Genomic DNA, 21,281 nt, shown 5'->3' on the forward strand with positions numbered 1-21,281 from the left:
TATGGCACCCAGATATGGTAGAGGGATGCGTGCAGTCAAGCCCGCCCCACCATGGAAGGTGGCGCTAAATTCCCAAATACATCATTAATGAGATTAGGGCAGGAAGAAATGGCATGGTTTCTTGTCGGCCTCTGCAGTTGGAAACACTCCATGTCACCTCCACCACCATGGGACTTAGTCCACTCTTATTTGTGGATGAAGGAAATTAATTTGTGTACTTGACAAGTTTACCCAACAGTTAAGCCCATCCTGAAGTCACCTGATTTAAGAGTATGGCCCAGCAGTGCGAACATTTTTAATGAGAATTATCATTGGCCATGTTGCGTTTACCTTGTTTTCTTTTTTTTTGAACCATTGAACAGGTGTTGAATTGGTTGATCCCTCTTCATTTTTGCACTGTCATTCAGTGACATAGTTTACATGCCTGTAATGCAGAACTACTCTCAAGGAGTATATTGAGATATACTTTATTCAAATTGTTCTTGGCATAGTTTGAGAATTAGTTCCCAGTATTGCATAATGGCAGGGGGAGAAATGGGAAGAGAAGGGACAGCCCATGATTTATTTGAAACATGGGAAATAGAGTATAAGTGGTGAAGCAATGAATTAAAGATGAAGTGCCAATACAATTAGTCAATTGGTTTGTATTTAATGTAATGTTCTTTAGTGAACCTTGTGCATTAAAGTAATTGCATTTCTTGGATCCTGTTTTGAACCTAATCCATTTGGGGCGGCAATGGCCTTCTTATCTGATGGCTGGATATTTTTGGCAAGAGTATGCTTGGTCATGTTTGATTCTCCCTTGCACCAGCAAGTTTAGATTGCCTTTCTCATGAGAAGGGGGAAATGTTTGACTGAGATTTTGGCAAAGGTAACTTTCTCCACCTCAAAAGATCATTGGCAACTTGAACATCTCTCTCTTTTCTTTACTCCTAATGAGCTGTTTAACAGTGCTGATCAGATACAGAATGCCAAAAACCAAGAAAAAAGATTAAAATATTTCCCAGTGGAGCCAACATGATGCCACTCATTTCTTTCCAGCCTATGTTCATTGTGGCACCATTATGAAAAAGAACAGGAAAGCTATTCCTTTTCTACTGACCAATATTATCCCTGAATCACCATCACAAAAGATCATCTGGTCATTGTCACATTGCTGTTTGGGGGAAGATTGTTGAGCACAAATTAGATGCAACATTTTGTAAATTACAACAGCCAAACTGGCATCTACCTGGCAATGTGGAAAGTTGCCCAGGTATGTCTTGCACACCAGAAACAGGACAAATCCAACCCTCAGTCTACTCGTGATCATGAGCAAGGTGATGGAAGGGGTCATCAACAGCACTATCAAGCAGCACTTACTCAGCAATAATCTGCTCACGGATGCTCAGTTTGGGTTCCACCAGGGTCACTCAGCTCCTGACCTCATTACAGACTTAGTTCAAACGTGGACAAAAGAGCTGAATGCCAGAGGTGAGATGAGAGTGACTGCCCTTAACATCAAGGCAGCATTTGACCAACTATGGCATCAAGAAGCACAGGAAAAACTGGAGTCAGTGGGAATCAAGGGAAGACTCTCTGCTGGTTGGAGTCCTACCTGGCACAAAGAAAGATGATTGTGGTGGTTGGAGAATCATCTCAATTCCAGGACATCACTGCAGGAGTTTCTCAGGCTCGTGGCCGAGGTCCAACCATCTTCAGCTGCTTCATCAATAACCTTCCTTCCGTCATAAGGTCAGAAGTTGGGATGTTCACAGATGACTGCACAATGTTCAACACTACTCACAACTCCTCAGATATCGAAGCAGTCCATGTCCAAATGCAGCAAGACCTGGACAATATCCAGGCTTGGACTGATGAGTTGCAAATAAAATTTGTGCCACACAAGTGCCAGGCAATGACCATCTCCAAAAAGAGAGGATCTACCCATCAGCCCTTGGCATTCAGTGGCAATTACCATTGTTGAATCCACCCCCACCCACTGTCAACATCCTGGGGGTTACCCAGAAACTGAACTGGACTGGCCCTATAAATACTGTGGCCACCAGAACAGGTCGAAGGCTAGGAATCCTGTGATTAATAACTCAGCTCCTGACCACCCCCCCCCCCCCCCCCCCCCCCTTCCCTCTCAAAGCCTGTCCACCATCTACAAGGCATCTTAAATCAGAAGTGTAATGGAATACTCTCCATTTGCCTGGATGAGTGTAGCACCAACAACACTCAAAAAGCTCAGCGTCATCCAGGACAAAGCAGCCTGCTTGATTGCGACCCCTTGCACAAACATTCAATCCCTCGCCATCGACAAACAGTTGTAGCCATGTGTACCATCTGCAAGAACTCACCAAGGTTCCATCGGCAGCATCTTCCACACCCACAACCACTATCATCTTGAAGGACAAGAGCAGCAGATAGATGGGAACAGCACCACCTGGAGGTTTCCCTCCAAGTCACTCACCATCCTGCTATTCCTTCACTGTCGCTCGGTCAAAATCCTGGAATTCCCTCCCGAGCAGCACTGTGGGTGTACTTGCACCTTAAGGACTGCAGTAGTTCAAGAAGGCAGCTCACTACCACCTTCTGAAGGGCAACTCGGGATGAGCAATAAATGCTGGCTTATCCAGCGACGCCCACGTTCTGTAAATTAATAAAAATTAATTGTGACTACACTTCAAAAAACTGGTGCAACAGCTGTAACACACTTTGAGACATCAAGTGGTTGCAAAAAGTGGGATATACTTCTAAATCTTTTTTCTTCGTGTTGACAAACTGTCAGCTACACAAGCTGGTATGATTTTCAAAGTTGGATATCCTCAGCATTCATTTGAAATGTTAAGTTAGTTTGTTCTCCAGCAAAGTCTTTGGATATATTTTGGCATGAAACCTGTGGAAACAGGCAGCTCTCAATCACAGTGAAATTGCAACATGTGCAGTCAAACAAGAGGTGTGGATAAATCAATTTTTTCTATTCCCTGGCTGAGGTCTCCGCAGTTGAAAAAGTGAAAACTCTATTTTTACAACCTCATTGTAATGAAGGGCTTCAGCCAAAGTTGTTGCACAATACCACTGAAAACACTCGTCACTGCTCAAAGTAGAACAACCACATATATGGAGTTACAGGTATTTTATCTCAAAGGCTTTCAGTTCAAATGAGCAGGTGTTCAAATGAGTGTTGCTGAAAGAGCTAGTGTGCTGTTTGGTGCTCTGGTGGCTCCAAGCCTCGTCCCTTGCTGTGTGACTAATCCTTAAGGCATGCAGAAAGGATACAGTCAGGCTGAGTGACCTTAGACACACAGGAACACAGAACAATACAATGGGGTCGCTGTCTTCTGCCAGTGGGTTGCAATACCCTGAAGCTACAGAGACCTTCAGCAGCTGACCTGCCTTCCCTCAAAAGACTCGGCGCACGTTCTGAAAAGAGGCACTGCACAGTGCAGGGACAACCATGACATGCAAACAGTGATAATTAAGCTGAAAGTGCACCCGTTTCACATTCTGAAGTGCGAAAGGACAGTCTGCTGTTTTCTGTAGCAAATGGGGATCAGTATATTATCTTGATATTGTGTGTGAGGAGAATGCATTTTTGCTAATTGGCGTGAGTTGACAATGATGGACCACTTCTTGTGATGAGAGCTGGCCATATCCTTGACACAAATTCAGTTTGTAAGTTGATGTAGTTTATATGGATTTTAGCAAAGCTTTTGACAAGGTCCCATATAGGAGACAGATTGAGAAGATTAAGATATATTGAATTCAGGGAAATTTGGCAAGATGGATCAGAAACTGGTTTAGTCATAGGACACAAAGGGTGGTGGTAGAAGGCTGTTCGAGTGACTGGAGGCTGCTGTACAGTGGTGTACCACAAGGATCAGTACTGGGATCCTTATTATTTGTTATATACATAAATGATATAGATGAAAATGTGGGGGAAATGTTGAGCAAGTTTGTAGATGACACCAAGATTGGTAGAGTAGTTAATAATGAAGAAGATGGTTGTAGGTTACAGGAAGATAGAGATGGGTTGGTCAAATGGGCAGAACAGTGGAAGATGGTATTTAAGCCTGATAAGTTCAAGGTGATGCACTTTGAAAGAAGAAACGAGAAGAGGGAGTATTTAATGAATGGCAGGACACTCAGAAGCTCAGAGGAACATAGGGATCTTGGGGTAATTATGCACAGGTCCCTGAAGTTGGCAGAGCATGTGAATAGGATAGTTAGGAAGAGATAGTTAAGAAAATAGTTAAGGGAGTACTCACCGTGTCCATACCCCTTGATTATCCATACCCCTTGATTGAGAGGTCAATCACAAGAGGCCATAGTTTTTAGCTAAGGGGTAGGAGATTCAGAGGGGATTTGAGAAAAAAACATTTTCACTCAAAGGATGGTGGGAATCTGAAATGCACTGCCTGGGAAGGTAGTGGAGGCTGGAAACCTTCAAAAAATATTTGGAGAGTACTTGAAATATCATAGCATTCAAGGATATGGGGCACGTGCAGGAAAATGGAATTAGTGCATCTTTAGTGGTAGTGAATGTCGGTGCAGACTCGATGGGCTGAAGTGCCTTTTCTGCACTGTATGACTCTTAGGAATGGCAGAATTGATATGAGAGTCTGAATATGTTCAATCTGTTTCTGTTGCGATGGAATTGGATTTGGATTAATTTAATATCTAATATATCTGTGACAAACTTGTTCCACGTGGATTATTTCTTACTATCATGCAGTATCGATTGTGCTGATCTGCTGGGTACCAACCAAAGTAGTTAAAGGAAACAAAATTTCAAACAGAGGGGGTTTTGGCAAACTTAGGAGAGAATTTCACTCATCATGCTGGATTGGTTTCATTTGTTAAATACCACAGGAGGCCCAGCATGAATAAAAAAATAACTTATCATGGTGCTTTCAGTGGTTGAACGGTATAAATTTCTGACTGAAGTTGGCAGTGTTATATCCACAACAGATGTTTATTGTGGAGCTAACCAAATCACAGAGGGAAGGCTTACTAGACCATGGGATTTTTTAATATGCTGAAAACGATAAGAAAACAAACTCAGCAACATGAAATTCAGTAACATTTTTGGGATTTTAAAAGTAACAGCAGAAGGTTGAGTAATGAGAAGAAAAGAAAACTGAAGCACACAAGATTACAGTTACACAGTTATTATTAGTTATTGTAAAACATTCTCCCAAAAGGACTCCATGCTTGGTGAGACCTACAAGTGAACACCACCCAGACTACAATCTCTTACAGATGTTTAATAATAAAAATTAAGTAATATTATCCCCAAGGCAAACCTATTGTCGCTTTTGTGAGGCATACCACACGACCTCTCGCTCCTCCCTTTTACTCTGCTGTGGAAATCTAAAACTTCAGTCCAAAGATGTGCAGGTTAGGTGGATTGGCCATACTAAATTGCCCCTTAGTGTCAGGGAGACTAGCTAGAGTAAATGTCTGGAGTTATGGGGATAGGGCCTGGGTAGGATTGTGGTCGGTGCAGACTTGATGGGCCAAATGGCCTCCTTCTGCACTGTATGATTCTGTGGTTCAGAACAAGACTGCTTTTTTCAACCTGAAGACTTTGCTGGCTTGACTGATTCAAGCTGCACTCTCTCCAGCCCACAGCTGTTTGTAGCAGGTTTTTCTCACACAACCAAAATCTAACCTCTCAATATCTCTCCTTAAACATCCTTTTCCACTTCCATCTATATTCACCATCAGCATGTCTTTGGATTTATTTTTTCCAAAATGTATAAATCTTTCTTATTTCTACTTTGTCTCTTGTTCTCAAGTCAATATAATGTAACATACCTGTTCTGTTTACACAGAGAATTCCTGTAATATGCAACAAAAATAGAAAATGCTGGAAAATCTCCTGGGGTCACCCTGACTTGAAACATTGACTCAATTCTCTCTCCATAGATGCTGTCAGACATGCTGAGATTATTCAGCATTTTATTTTGTCTTTACCCTGGAACATGCAAATAGATTCATTTCACCTCTGATTTCCCTTTGATATTCAGACAAACTCTCAACTTATCTAAAAAGCCAAATAATCGGTGCATCCGATTTATTTATACCTCAAACCAACCATATAATCTATTATAAATGCGCAAATCTAACACCAACCATTAATGCCCCAATCTCCAGACAATCTGTCTGTTAACTTTTCCCCAACTTAATTCCCTTCCGGGCTGGTCCCTCCCTGTGCCCCCACCCTCCCCCCCGTCTTTAACCTCCCCCCCCATCTTTAACCTCCCCCCATCTTTAACCTCCCCCCCCCCGTCTTTAACCCCCCATCTTTAACCTCCTCCCCCCCCGTCTTTAACCTCCTCCCCCCCGTCTTTAACCTCCTCCCCCCCCGTCTTTAACCTCCTCCCCCCGTCTTTAACCTCCCCCCGTCTTTAACCTCCCCCCGTCTTTAACCTCCCCCGTCTTTAACCTCCCCCCGTCTTTAACCTCCCCCCGTCTTTAACCTCCCCCCGTCTTTAACCTCCCCCCCGTCTTTAACCTCCCCCCCGTCTTTAACCTCCCCCCGTCTTTAACCTCCCCCCGTCTTTAACCTCCCCCCGTCTTTAACCTCCCCCCGTCTTTAACCTCCCCCCGTCTTTAACCTCCCCCCGTCTTTAACCTCCCCCCGTCTTTAACCTCCCCCCGTCTTTAACCTCCCCCCGTCTTTAACCTCCCCCCGTCTTTAACCTCCCCCCGTCTTTAACCTCCCCCCGTCTTTAACCTCCCCCCGTCTTTAACCTCCCCCCGTCTTTAACCTCTCCCCCCCCGTCTTTAACCTCCCTGCCCCCGTCTTTAACCTCCCTGCCCCCGTCTTTAACCTCCCCCCCCCGTCTTTAACCTCCCCCCCCCGTCTTTAACCTCCTCCCCCCCCGTCTTTAACTCCCCCCGTCTTTAACTCCCCCCGTCTTTAACTCCCCCCGTCTTTAACTCCCCCCGTCTTTAACTCCCCCCGTCTTTAACTCCCCCCGTCTTTAACTCCCCCCGTCTTTAACTCCCCACGTCTTTAACCTCCCCCCGTCTTTAACTCCCCCCGTCTTTAACTCCCCCCGTCTTTAACTCCCCCCGTCTTTAACCTCCCCCCCCCGTCTTTAACCTCCCCCCCCCGTCTTTAACCTCCCCCCCCCGTCTTTAACTCCCCCCGTCTTTAACTCCCCCCGTCTTTAACTCCCCCCGTCTTTAACTCCCCCCGTCTTTAACTCCCCCGTCTTTAACTCCCCCCGTCTTTAACTCCCCCCGTCTTTAACTCCCCACGTCTTTAACCTCCCCCCGTCTTTAACCTCCCCCCGTCTTTAACCTCCCCCCGTCTTTAACCTCCCCCCGTCTTTAACCTCCCCCCCCCCCGTCTTTAACCTCCCCCCCCGTCTTTAACCTCCCCCCCCCCGTCTTTAACCTCCCCCCCCCCCCCCCGTCTTTAACCTCCCCCCCGTCTTTAACCTCCCTGCCCCCGTCTTTAACCTCCCCCCCCCGTCTTTAACCTCCCCCCCCGTCTTTAACCTCCTCCCTCCCCGTCTTTAACTCCCCCCGTCTTTAACTCCCCCCGTCTTTAACTCCCCCCGTCTTTAACTCCCCCCGTCTTTAACTCCCCCCGTCTTTAACTCCCCCCGTCTTTAACTCCCCCCGTCTTTAACTCCCCCCGTCTTTAACTCCCCCCGTCTTTAACTCCTCCCGTCTTTAACCTCCCCCCGTCTTTAACCTCCCCCCGTCTTTAACTCCCCCCGTCTTTAACTCCCCCCGTCTTTAACTCCCCCCGTCTTTAACTCCCCCCGTCTTTAACTCCCCCCGTCTTTAACTCCCCCCGTCTTTAACTCCCCCCGTCTTTAACTCCCCCGTCTTTAACTCCCCCCGTCTTTAACTCCCCCCGTCTTTAACCTCCCCCCCCCGTCTTTAACCTCCCCCCCCGTCTTTAACCTCCCCCCCCCGTCTTTAACCTCCCCCCCCGTCTTTAACTACCCCCCGTCTTTAACTTCCCCCCCCGTCTTTAACTTCCCCCCCCGTCTTTAACTCCCCCCCCCGTCTTTAACTTCCCCCCCCGTCTTTAACTTCCCCCCCCGTCTTTAACTTCCCCCCCCGTCTTTAACTTCCCCCCCCGTCTTTAACTCCCCCCCCCCCGTCTTTAACTTCCCCCCCGTCTTTAACTTCCCCCCCGTCTTTAACTTCCCCCCCGTCTTTAACTTCCCCCCCCGTCTTTAACTTCCCCCCCGTCTTTAACTTCCCCCCCCGTCTTTAACTTCCCCCCCCGTCTTTAACTTCCCCCCCCCGTCTTTAACTTCCCCCCCCGTCTTTAACTTCCCCCCCGTCTTTAACTTTCCCCCCCCGTCTTTAACTTCCCCCCTGTCTTTAACTTCCCCCCCCGTCTTTAACTTCACCCCCGTTCCCCTCCCGTCTTTAACTTCACCCCCGTCTTTAACCTCCCCCCCCCCGTCTTTAACCTCCCCCCCCGTCTTTAACCTCCCCCCCCGTCTTTAACTTCCCCCCCCCGTCTTTAACCTCCCCCCCCCCCGTCTTTAACCTCCCCCCCGTCTTTAACCTCCCCCCCCCCCGTCTTTAACCTCCCCCCCCCCGTCTTTAACCTCCCCCCCCCCCCCCCCCCGTCTTTAACCTCCCCCCCCCCCGTCTTTAACCTCCCCCCCCCCCCGTCTTTAACCTCCCCCCCCGTCTTTAACCTCCCCCCCCCGTCTTTAACCTCCCCCCCCGTCTTTAACCTTCCCCCCCCCCGTCTTTAACCTCCCCCCCCCGTCTTTAACCTCCTCCCCCCCCGTCTTTAACCTCCCCCCCCCCCGTCTTTAACCTCCCCCCCCGTCTTTAACCTCCTCCCCCTGACCGTCTTTAACCTCCCCCCGTCTTTAACCTCCCCCCCCCCCCGTCTTTAACCTCCCCCCCCCCCGTCTTTAACCTCCCCCCCCCCCCGTCTTTAACCTCCCCCCCCGTCTTTAACCTCCCCCCCCCGTCTTTAACCTCCCCCCCCGTCTTTAACCTCCCCCCCCCCGTCTTTAACCTCCCCCCCCCCGTCTTTAACCTCCCCCCCCCGTCTTTAACCTCCCCCCCCCCCGTCTTTAACCTCCCCCCCCCCGTCTTTAACCTCCCCCCCGTCTTTAACCTCCTCCCCCCGACCGTCTTTAACCTCCCCCCGTCTTTAACCTCCCCCCCCCGTCTTTAACCTCCCCCCCCCGTCTTTAACCTCCCCCCCCCCCGTCTTTAACCTCCCCCCCCCGTCTTTAACCTACCCCCCCGTCTTTAACCTCCCCCCCCGTCTTTAACCTCCCCCCCCCCCCCCGCCTTTAACCTCCCCCCCCCCCCCCGTCTTTAACCTCCCCCCCCCCCCGTCTTTAACCTCCCCCCCCGTCTTTAACCTCCCCCCCCCCGCCCCGTCTTTAACCTCCTCCTCCCCCGTCTTTAACCTCCCCCCCCCCCCCCCGTCTTTAACCTCCCCCGGCCTTTAACCTCCCCCCGTCTCTAACCACCACTCCTTTCATTGTCTCTACTCCACCCATTGATCAACCTCCCCAATGGCCACCCTTGTTTCCCTCCCCCTCACTTTTCCCCACCGCCCTTGTCACTTTTTCCACTGTCATCCCCTTGCTCTCTCGTCGCCCCTCTCATGTCGTCACTGTTTTCTCTTGGGAGTAAGCTGATGAGTTCTGTTGAGTTGCCGTTTTATTCTGTTCTTCCGTTGTTTTTCTCTTGTGAAGTGCTCAACGCAACTTGCAGCATTAAACAATGATTACTATCCTTATGGACCTCAATTTCCTGATGTCGTGTCAGAGTTGCAACCCATACTACCCAACGTGTGCTGATATTTTTGAACTTTTAAACTACACAGTGTGTGTGTTATGTTTAAGTGCTGTTTGTGGCTTACCAGTGTGCACTAAACCAATTTAAAGGGAAAGCCGTTTGTTCAGTGATCCATTACTTTACTTCTTTTGTAAAAGTGCGCAGTCATCCAGGAAATGGGAATGCTACAGGAACTCGTGGGCTTCCCACATTGACTGAAATGAAGCTGCTGTCAGATTGTCTGCCTGGGAAGTTTAAGGAGAATAAGAATCTGGAATCATCACACTGTGCTGCTGCCTTAAACAGTTTTTATTTCATTATTTCCACTTAGTTATTCGAAAGGGCACAGGATTGCTTTTTGCTTTTGCCAAATTTATGGTAAAATATTCATGAACACAAAGCTTGTAAATCTACTTTAAGGACACCAAAATAATTCAATCCGAACCATGCAATGTTACCTTGCATTGTTAATAGCCTTTCAAGCATATCCTGTACCTGTAATTGACATTAGTGTGGTTTCCTTTTGATTCAGACCTGCTTGTAGATGTGTTTTCTGGCTTTGTATATTTACATATATGTATAAAATATTGTATGTGTCTCTTTTCTTATTTTTATCAAAAATTGCAGTTTCGTCTCAAGGTTTGATATGATATCTGTGACCTTTTGCGCTTCACTCATATCAACTCCTGGAATAAATTACAATTAAATTGCTTTCTGTCATTTCTAACTATCAAATAGTGGGTTTGCAGTTGTGCAGTCAGTGCAGAAGGCATCCAGCTTAATATATGACGCATCAGCTTGGGCCTTGGAATTTATTCATAAAGGCTTTCTTTTATCGTGCATGTGCTCTCTCTAATGGACTGCATCAATTCATTAGTTTGTGACAAACTACATTGAAGTGTATTGCTATGTCCAATGATATCAGAATTTCCTCATCTTTGCAGACAGAGGAATGACTTCTTAAAATTTGTTGACCACTTTACTTGGAGACTGCTAAGAGAAATAGTGGAATTGTACATAAGTTCTTAAGAGTTATTTTGAATTTGAGTCTTGTGCCTTGTCCTGGACTGTGTGGGTACTAGTGCATTTGAGTTGCCACATGGCTTTGTGCATAAATTGGGCTCTTGAAACGGTTGTGAATCGGCCTTTTGGCTAAGACCAAGCGCCAGATCAAGCTCAAGATGGGGTGCAATACCTTCCCTTGGCAACTTGGATCTTGGGGACCGGTAGTTAATTTGCAACATGAAACAGACCCTTCATTTTCTTTTTCAACAGTTGCAATGAAAAACCTGTTTGGGTGGCCTTAATCCAGTTGCAGTAAATTGATGCCAGCTCACTCGTCTGTGCGAGATAGAATGCATTCTGCTAATTTGACGGATCATTTTCTTACTAGATTATGTGACTCGTTTGCAATGTGCAATTCTGGATTTTCTAATCAGAGTGGACCAAAGTCATACAGGTTGTGACCTGACACTGAAGGCAGGATTGTTTCTAATTAAGTTGTTTTTAACATATATGTGGTTGAACTCTATTCTTGTCCATCGTCAAACATAGGGACAAGGAGGATTCTGAAATCCTACTTTATCCTCAGAGATAGCAAGCTGTTTAATGAAAAGTCAAATGAATGTCAAAGCTGAAAATGAGATCAATGTTCATGTCAGGTAAAATTCTATCATGGCCAACTGTGCCATTGGGCATTTGTGATGTTTACTTCGGGTGGCTCTCCCCATTTGTAACCTGTATCTGAATGGATATTCATGCATTTGGAGTGCTGCATCTTGATAATTAAGTTCCATTCTCCTCCAAACACTTTGAGAGGTAACTTTGCACAATTTTTTGCAACTAAAATTTTAGGTATTTCAGTTCTGTCCACAAAATTCCTAAATTATTGTACGGTGCTGTCATTAGAGACTCAGTTGATTTTATTAATCTCATTGAAAGATGAAAGTGTATCTATTTTATCTCTGTTTGATCAGATAATGGCTTATTCTCATAACTGTATGCCAGAGTTGTACTCAATTTAACAAATTGCCCCAGATGTAATGCTGAATGTTTTGTTAAATTAATATTTCCATAATCTAACTCTGCCCAGATAATATATTATTTGGGCAGAATTAGTTTTTTTTGCAATTTAGGCAGTAGCCTAGAATAGTGTATGGCAGCTTGTCACAAGAGTCCGTAAAGATTTTGTTTTAAGCATCACTGTTGAATTATAAATATTTGCCCAGTCACCTACAATGCCACTTTCCTGGTTTGCATTATTTGAACCCCTGACCATGGTGATTAATGTGAGAGGTTGGGCTGGAGCGCCAGATGTTGGGCTGGAGAGCCACCTATTTTTAAATTAAATATCAACTGTTGCACTGTAACTCATTTTGTCATTTTTTTTTAGGCAGGTGTCATTATCCCTCAGTTGACCAACAACAGCGGAACAGTCCTCTCAGATCAATTACCCAAACTGAAATGTACTCTTTTCTCATTCTGCAACATAATATCACATGATCAATTATAAATAGTGAAACATTATTGTTTTAATCTGCACGTTGCATTGTTGGGAGGTAAAAGGAGGAAGAAACATCTCATTTAAGAGGACTGAAGAGAGGACCAAAAATGACTTATAGGTTTTCCAGTTAAGGCTCAATATTAGTGGGTGTTCATGTACTCCATTTAATTTAAATGATTGAAGAGCTAACCTAACAGATGGACCAGATGTCCCCAACATGTATCATTAAAGGGGAAGGCAATGATGTTGTGGTATTGTCACTGGATAATTTTCTGGGAACCTGGGTTCATATCCCAGCACATATAATGGAATTTTAAATCAATAAATCTGGAATTAAAGGTCAATGATGACCATGGCTGATTGTTGTAAAAATTCATCTGGTTCATTAAAGGGAGGAGATCTTGTCTGGCCTACATGTAACTCCAAACCCACAGCAATGTGGTTGACTCATAATTGCCCTCTGAAATGCTCGTTTAGTTCAAGGGTCATTGGCGATGGGCAACAAATCACCATTCCCTGTGAATGAATAAAAATACAGCTCCCTTTACTACCAAACTTTGCTGCCATTTACGCTGGTGGGATCTTATAGTCCTGCCAATAGCACACTGCCGCAGGTTTCCCGACAGTGAGGGGTGCATTCGACAGCGCTCCGCCTCCTGCTGTCATGGAACACGCTGCGGAGGGAGAGGAAAATCCGGCCCCCGGTCTGTATTAAACAGTACTTTTAGAGCATTCAAGAAATATGAAGAATTTTGGAAGGAGTTGAGGCTGTTTGTAGTCTCCCTCATGCTCTGAAATCTGTTGACAAACCCCTCCTTGCTGCTTTTTCTCAGATGTTGCAAACATTGAATATATACTGCATTGTCCTAGTGAGTAACAGATCGGAGCCTGGAAAGAGCACGGCTTACACCTATCAATACCATAACCACTGCTGTTGTAGGTAGCTGTGTTTCAAACTTGAGTGTGATGAGAAGCTCCTCTTGGGCAACTTGTTTTGATGAACTCTACTTTTAAAAAAAACTCGAGGCTGGTAAAGGACCTGAGAAACATACTGGAGAGTTTTACACTATTTGTACAGCCCAGCATTTTGGATGCATTGCCTTGTTTTGCTTCTCTTTTGTTTCTCCCCAGCCCATAAACCTGTGGCAAAAAGGGCAAGCATTGAAAGCCTGCTGTTGGGCCTTTCAGTTATGGTTCTCTGACATTGGTTAGAGGAGATCTGCTGACAACTTCAGAGGCAAAATATTGCAGATACTGGAAATGTGAAATTAAAATAAAAAATGCTGGAAATACTCAGCAGGTATGGCAGCATCTGTGGAGATTTGTTCTTCAACAATGAAATCAAGTGAGGAGCTGCACTATCTAGCTCAGTATTGTATACAGTGCAGTAACCCTTTTGTTGGAGAAAAAGCCCTTGCAAACAATTATTTATTCATGCCCCATCAGTGATTTCATCAGGTATTGTGACAATCTTTGTCTAAAAGGACCAAAGATATGCAGATTAGGTGGATTAGCTTTGCAAAATTGTCCCTTAGTGTCCAAAGATGTATAGGTTAAGGGGATTAGTGGGTAAATGTGTGGGATTACAGGGATGGGGCATGGGGTGGGCCAGGGTGGGATGCTCTGTCAGAATCAATGTAGACTTGATGGATCGATGGCCTCCTTCTGCACTTGAGGGATTCCATGATTCTATTCCATGACCCTTGCTACGTACATAGCTAGAGCCTAGTTTGTGTGCCCAGTATTGTTTCTCTAGTGCAAGTAAATCTGCTTTTGTCGTTGGGTAACTGCCAATTAATGGGGATGATCTTTCCCCTGACTTTCCTAGTTCTGCGTTATGTACTGGTCTGTGGTAAGCTAAACACTGGGTGATTTGTGTTCTCCCCTTGCCGTCGTGACAAAGGTTTGTGTTAGGATCAAGACAGAATTTGGGACATGAGCATTCATACCACATTGCAGGGAATGGATCACTTTTTTAAAAAAACTGCATGCAATTTGTGCCCTTATTAAACATTTCCAGATCAAACATGGTTTCTACAGTCTGCAGATAGTTTGTTTTTTCGTTGGGGTGGATATTTTTTTCCAATATATCTCAAAACCATTTTCTTCCCCCTTTCTCTCTTTGTCTCTGATTTCCATAGCTTGTAGGGCAAGCAAATGATCTGGTCTAGGCATCACCAATGTAATTGAAGCACCCCTATTTCCCTGACTGCAGAGCAAATTGATTTCACTTAAGGCAGTTGAAACGGGAGAGAAATTATTCCATCAGGTGGAATTAGAATTTGAGCCAGGTCGCGAAATGATCAGGCAGTGATTTAATCTGAGTGTCAAACCCAAACATCCCATGGAATACCTGAGCATTGGTGTCAGGCAAGCTATATGTGGTGTCCTGGCCCCTTAAATTAATAAGAAGTCTCACAACGCCAGGTTAAAGTCCAACAGGTTTATTTGGTAGCAAATACCATAAGCTTTCGGAGCACTGCTCCTTCGTCAGATGGAATGGAAATGTGCTCTCAAACAGTGCAAACAGACACAAAATCAAGTTGCAGAATACTGATTAGAATGCGAATCCCTACAGCCAGCCAGGTCTTAAAGGTACAGACAATGTGGGTGGAGGGAGCATTAAACACAGGTTAAAGAGATGTGTATTGTCTCCAGACAGAACAGCTAGTGAGATTCTGCAAGCCCAGGAGGCAAGCTGTGGGGGTTATTGATAATGTGACATAAATCCAACATCCCGGTTTAGGCCGTCCTCATGTGTGCGGAACTTGGCTATCAGTTTCTGCTCAGCGACTCTGCGCTGTCGTGTGTCGTGAAGGTCGCCTTGGAGAACGCTTACCTGAAGATCCAAGGCTGAATGCCCGTGACAACTGAAGTGCTCCCCCACAGGAAGAGAACAGTCTTGCCTGGTGATTGTCGAGCGGTGTTCATTCATCCGTTGTCGTAGCGTCTGCATGGTTTCCCCAATGTACCATGCCTCGGGACATCCTTTCCTGCATCTGATTGATTTCACTTCGTCAGATTCCATCTGACGAAGGAGCAGTGCTCCGAAAGCTTATGGTATTTGCTACCAAGTAAACCTGTTGGACTTTAACCTGGTGTTGTGAGACTTCTTACTGTGTTCACCCCAGTCCAACACCGGCATCTCCACATCATGACTACCCTTAAATTAGGCAACACTTAAATAGGGATGTAATTTTCCTCAAGAAACATTCTTGGCTACTGCTCTGCCCAGGACCGCAAGGAACAACAAAAGGTTGTGAATATAGCCCAATCCATTACACAAACCAGCCTCCCATCCATTGACTCTGTCTACACTTCCTGCTGCCTCGGCAAAGCAGCCGGCATAATTAAGGATCCCACGCATCCCGGACATTCTCTCTTCCACCTTCTTCCTTCGGGAAAAAAATACAAAAGTCTGAGGTCATGTACCAACCAACTCAAGAACAGCTTCTTCCTTGCTGCTGTCAGACTTTTGAATGGACTTAACTTGCATTAAGTTGATCTTTCTCTACACCGTAGCTATGATTGTAACACTGCATTCTGCACTGTCTCGTTTCCTTCTCTATGAACGGTATGTTTTGTCTGTATAGCGCGCAAGAAACAATACTTTTCACTATGTTAATACAAGTGACAATAAATCAAATTAAATCAAATTCCTGTTGGAAGAGGCCAGAAGGCAACTCCCTATGTGGAGAGGGGCAACACCCTCAAATTTCTGCGCCTTACATAAAAACTGATCTCAATGTGGGTCAGGTAGGAATAAGGGAGTATGCATCCAGTCTGCCGCTGGTAGTTATCTTGGGAGTTGGTACTGAAAGGAAAGTATAACTAACTCAGTTTTAAATGCCCTGTTTTGGCAGGGTCCCTAGAGGGAGCTGGACTATTTCACCTGCCTGTCTGAGAGGAATAATGTGAAGGGGTCTCCTTAAGTTCCTTAAGGGGAAAAGGGTTAGAAAACAAATGATGAAAACCACATTTGGCCACTGATTTCATTTTTGTTATGGTTGTGATAATCCTACTGGGGGGGGAAGGGGAAATTGTTACTGTTGCTGTGTAATATCAGTGAGTAATCTATAACACTGCTGACTGCGGACATACAGGCATAGAAAGTATCTTATCCAGGAAATAGACTAAAAGCTTTAATGTCTCTCTTGGCAGCCTTTAAAATGGTCCATTAAAATCCATCAATATGAGCCGCAGAGAGCTCCAATGAGAAGGGCTTGTGATCAATAAAACACTCTTTGCATTCCCATTTATTGGAGGGCTGTCTCTGTTCTAATTTGTGAGAGAGGATGATAGCACTGTATGGAAGGTGTTGCTATATTCCGTGCAGCCTTTGTGGCCAGTGTCCAGATTCTGTGGAGAGAGAATGAGTTCCTTCCTCCATGGTAGAGCAGAGTGGTCAGACTGCATTGAAGATGAGGAACAGCTTCTTTTGTTGCTCGGTAGAAAACAGACTTTATCTGACCCCTAAACCTATAGCAAGGTCTTTTTTCATTTGTATGTTTGATCGAAGTAGTGGTTGAAAGCAGGTGATACAGGGCTAATGGGGATGTTGAAGCTTGTTTGGGTGAGACACACTGTACCAGACTGGAGTGAAAAGAGAAGGGTGCAGGGGTGTGGTGCGTGCTTGTAATGGTGAGCCTCTAGTTGAACGGTTGGCTGATCAGCACTCTGAAATGGTGCTTCAGGGAGTGTGTGCCTGTTGAAAAAATTGTTTCTTGAAGTTTGAGTCATACTTTTACTCCGGGATGGAGGAATTTCTTTAGAAAGTTTTGAGTTTGCCAACCAGTGCTCTAAACCTTTTTTTTGCCTGTTAAAGGGCTGCTTCATGTGTTATACAAATCGGATACCAGCTTGACAAACTGTTTCCCTTTGTTTGTGGATGCGTATGTAATTTTTCATTCAAAGAAAAATCTTTCTGTGAACTGAGTGAACAATTCCATAACTGCAGTGAGAGTTGCAATGACGGTGCAAATGTAGTGTCTAAATTCAGTTGGGAAGTGCTGAGTTTCAGAAACAGGATGATGATGCAAATACCAACAGGATTTTGTGCAGTGTGACTGAGATGCAGACAAAGGAGTTTCTAGAATTCTCCATTATTTCCTGAGTAATGTAAAAAAAATTGAATGTGTGTGTTGACAGCACAAAGGAAATATTCAGATATTCCCACTTTGCAATAAGAAAACAGCAGATGTCTCTGCACTGGAGTTTATTTATGTGAAGGAGGACTGCACTGTTGTCCAGTTGTAAAATAGAGCCACTGTCTATAAAATGTTCCATGCTCAGAATTAGTGCTTGATAACTGGAATACGTATGGTTTATATCTGTGCTGTGTTTATATCTGTGGGGGAGTTTTGCTCATTTGCTGCAGTACAGTGCAGAATTGCTTATGCTGAAAGTATTCCGAGAGAAGGGGAGGAGTTGCATCAGGAGTTGACACTGGGCTTCCTCTGCCTTGTTTTTTATGCAATGAAAATTTGCTGTTGTTTCCCTGACAATCATGAGCATCTCTGCTAACCTTACAAATGCGGAGGCACTTTCGGGAGTGCTTGGTCTATTTCTGAGGCTGAGTTGTTGGAATTCAGAACTGCAGTCTTTGCTGTGATACGGTGATCTCTGGAGTTTGCAGACCCTGTTCATCGATGGAGCAGAGAAGATCCTGAGTGAAGGAAGTGTTTTATTTGGGCTGGGTAGCTTTTTATCAGTGATCGGTGTAAAGATTGTGCTGGATTTTCTTAGTGTTTCTGGGAGTTCAGTAAGAAAAAGCACCAGTTTTGGGGGAAATTGAAGTAAATGCCAAGTACTGTAATAAGTTATGTTAGTGCACTTTTTTCCTACTTTGCTCAGGGAGTGGTGTAGCTCAGTGCTTAAAGTAGGTCTGAAATATTTTGCCATTTAAAGTTGTGATTAAATATGTGTTCTGTCTGATTATATTCTTCCCTCAATTTTATTCCTTTTAACTATTATTCTTTTTAGACAGAAAAAATAATTACTTTTATGCAATATGCATACTAATTGTGATTTCCAATTGCCAGAGTTAAAGCTGCTTTTTGTGTATTAAAACCCCTCTCTTGTGTGATGGATTTTCAAAGACTATCAAAGGCTTTGAAAGACTTTGAAAGTGCTTGGGTGTTGATCAACACCCAAACACTTGCTTTATGCATTGTAATTAAAATAGGCTGAGTGGTACCAGCAGCATACTATCAGGCAAGATCTATGGATTGTGGAAGACAGGGTTATTGTTTCAGGTTGCTGACTTTTTTGTCAGAAGTGATAGATGTGTATTCTGTTTGATTAAACCTCTGAAATCAGTTACATATTCCTTGATGTTTGGTCATGGTGATGACAGGTGTTAAATTGGGTGTGCAAAAGTGACCTTGGTATAAATATTTCGTCAGTTTTTGTCTCTCCATTTAATTTTTATGATTGATTGTCACAGTTAAGATCTTCTGACAGTTTGATAGACTCACTGTTCTGTGCCATGTACCTTTGGGGAGTGAATGAGACTGCATTCCTTTGAAAGAATTGTGCTCAACAGATAGCTAGGTACGTAGATAATTGCACTGCAAGGTCTAATAATGAGGCCTTTGCTGGGAAAGGAGCCGTTGTGAATATCTGATAAGGACAAGAATGGCTGAGGTGCACTTCCATGTTTGAACAGTCTGTCTCACTTTTTAAACTCGCAGGTATAAAACAACTGTTTGGGTGATTGGGCATCTCCACATCATGGGTGATTTAACACAGCGCAGCTCTTTTACCTGAAAGTACACCCCCACAAGTGTCAAGTGTCAATACTTTTAGGAGAGGAGCTGGCTAAAGGAGTCGAAGTGAAAGAAAGGAAACTCAGCATAAATAAATGTTGTTGCTTTGGCTAAGATCAAGCATCAGATCAAGCCCAAGATAAGGTACAATGCCTTCTCTTGTCAGCTTGGATCTTGTTTGTCTCTCTGTGTGGGGACCATGAATTGGATTCAATTGGAATTTGAATTTGGTTTTTGGAGCAAGCAAGGAATGGATTCAGGTCTGCCCAGTCCACGCTGAGCATTTGGCTTTGTAACTTTAAGAATGGAGTTTATAAAAAGTGTTGATTCTGCTTAGCATGCTGTGCCATTACAATTAAAATTAAAACGAGAATTATCTGGGCATACATGAGAGAGTTTGTAATCTTAGCTAAGTATTTTGAAATTGGTCATTCCCAATAAAATAATATATCCATCTCTTAAGAGGATGAGGAAACTGAACATTGAATCATCTCTCCTTGTTTCTACTGAATATTTTTAAAGATAGAAGATTGCCGCATGCGTGGGTTACAATCTGTGTGAACTGGGCTGGTGGTGTTCTGCTGGGGACAGCTTTTTTGTTACTCAAGTACTGTATATGCAAGAGAGTGAATAAAATGGTTCATCACTGCAAAGCACAGCATCCTAGTGTCACTTACCTAATACTCTTACTTTATACTGTATCTGTTTACATCGCAGTGCTTGTAACGTGCACTTGTTTGCATCACCAGCCACTATTTTCACCTGCGGGCCAACCTCAACTTGGTGCCAACTTGGTGCCAATGCAGTCACGCTCGATAGCATCTCCCTTGTCAACCCTGGTGCTTTCATTTTGTCACCAGTGCACAGTGCAGTCCTCCGGCGAATATGGCTGTCTCGGAGACCAGCCAAGTCCCAGCTCTCCTCTCAGTACTAATGGTAAGTCACTGGAGTTTCATAAGATTTTTTTTTAAAAGCCTATGTTCCAGCATTCACGATTAATTGTTTTCTAGGAAGGTCTGTTGGAAGATAACATTTGCTTGCATACCAATATCACATATCACATGCATTCTAAAGATTCTCCTTAATAGAAAATACTGTAGTATTTTCCACAACTTGTGTTTGTGTAAATGGGAAAACCTAATCAGAAGTGAGCTGAAGGTTAGGAAGAAGCTACTATGGTTAATGCCTGTTTCCAGGTCCAAATTAAGACAGGGTAGGATGGCACAGGACAAAGAGGGTATGACTTGAATTAGGTTTGCTTTTATTTTGCAGAGCATTTGTTGGAAACTTTTATTACAATTGTTGAGAGAAAAACATCACAAACCTGATATTGAGAAAAAAACTGGCTTTATTTTACAAGAAATATTTCTGATACTTTTATTACTTTCTGGACAAATGATTCAAAAATTGAGATGCCTGAGCCCAAATCCAAACCATTGGTGGTGACCCTTGAGGTTCGTGATACCTTGCAAAATGTTCATACTTTAGTGATGTGGTTTGTATGTACAAACCTTCACTGGGGGTTGCATCTTAAGATTGACACTAATTATCCTGATGAGCATTTCTTCGTGGACCTCAATTTCACTTCTTTTGTTTCAGTGTTTCAAATTTAATATCTTATGTTAGTGTTACTCTTTGCTGCACTGCAGTTGGTTGTATCTTTAAATCCAAGATAATCTCTTTTCATATCCAGAGTACTGATTGAATGTGTGCATTTTAGAAACTACAGAGATGTCAGGTACACAGCCATGTTTTTGTGCATAGAAACACTGTGCTTTCATTTTTAAAATTTGCTAGCTTGTCCTGTTTGAATTTCATGGGTTTGGTGGTTTTGCCTCATTGTTGGTTCTCAAAAAGAAAGAGAACATGTACTCTAATAGATCCTGAATCATAAATTACATAAATCTTAAGGCAGAATGCCAAGCTTATTTAGTATCTGTAAATGAGGTGCTTGCAGATTAACAGAATCACTGATTTCACTGATTATTTATTCGTTCAGGGGCATCGTTGCATAGGTCAGCATTTATTGCCCATCTCTAATTGCCATGCGAAGCCATTTCAGAGGGCATTTAAGAGTCAACCACATTGCTGTGGATCTGGAGTCACATATATCAGGCAAGGAAGACAAATTTCCTTCCCTAAAGGAAGTTAGTGAACCGGATGGGTTTTTACAACAATCAACAATGATTTCAGGTTATCATTAGACTTTTGATTCCAGATTTTTGTTGAATTCA

At 44.1% G+C, this 21,281-nt stretch overlaps 1 protein-coding gene across 13 annotated transcripts in view; it reads left to right on the top strand.

Moving 5' to 3' along the window:
- Positions 1–21,281, top strand: part of rasal2 (RAS protein activator like 2) — a 365,152-nt gene that overhangs the window by 208,707 nt on the left and 135,164 nt on the right. The window contains exon 1 of one of the 13 annotated variants that reach the window (XM_078218019.1): positions 19,462–19,983. The exons of the other annotated variants lie outside the window; for them this stretch is intronic. Coding sequence (XP_078074145.1) covers positions 19,683–19,983 — 301 coding nt within the window. The 5' untranslated portion in view covers positions 19,462–19,682. Of the gene's footprint in view, positions 1–19,461; positions 19,984–21,281 lie in introns of those variants that run through there. 13 annotated transcript variants of the gene reach the window in all.

The sequence above is a fragment of the Mustelus asterias genome, chromosome 8, assembly GCF_964213995.1.
Source record: "Mustelus asterias chromosome 8, sMusAst1.hap1.1, whole genome shotgun sequence".
NCBI classification, from domain to species: Eukaryota; Metazoa; Chordata; class Chondrichthyes; order Carcharhiniformes; family Triakidae; genus Mustelus; species Mustelus asterias.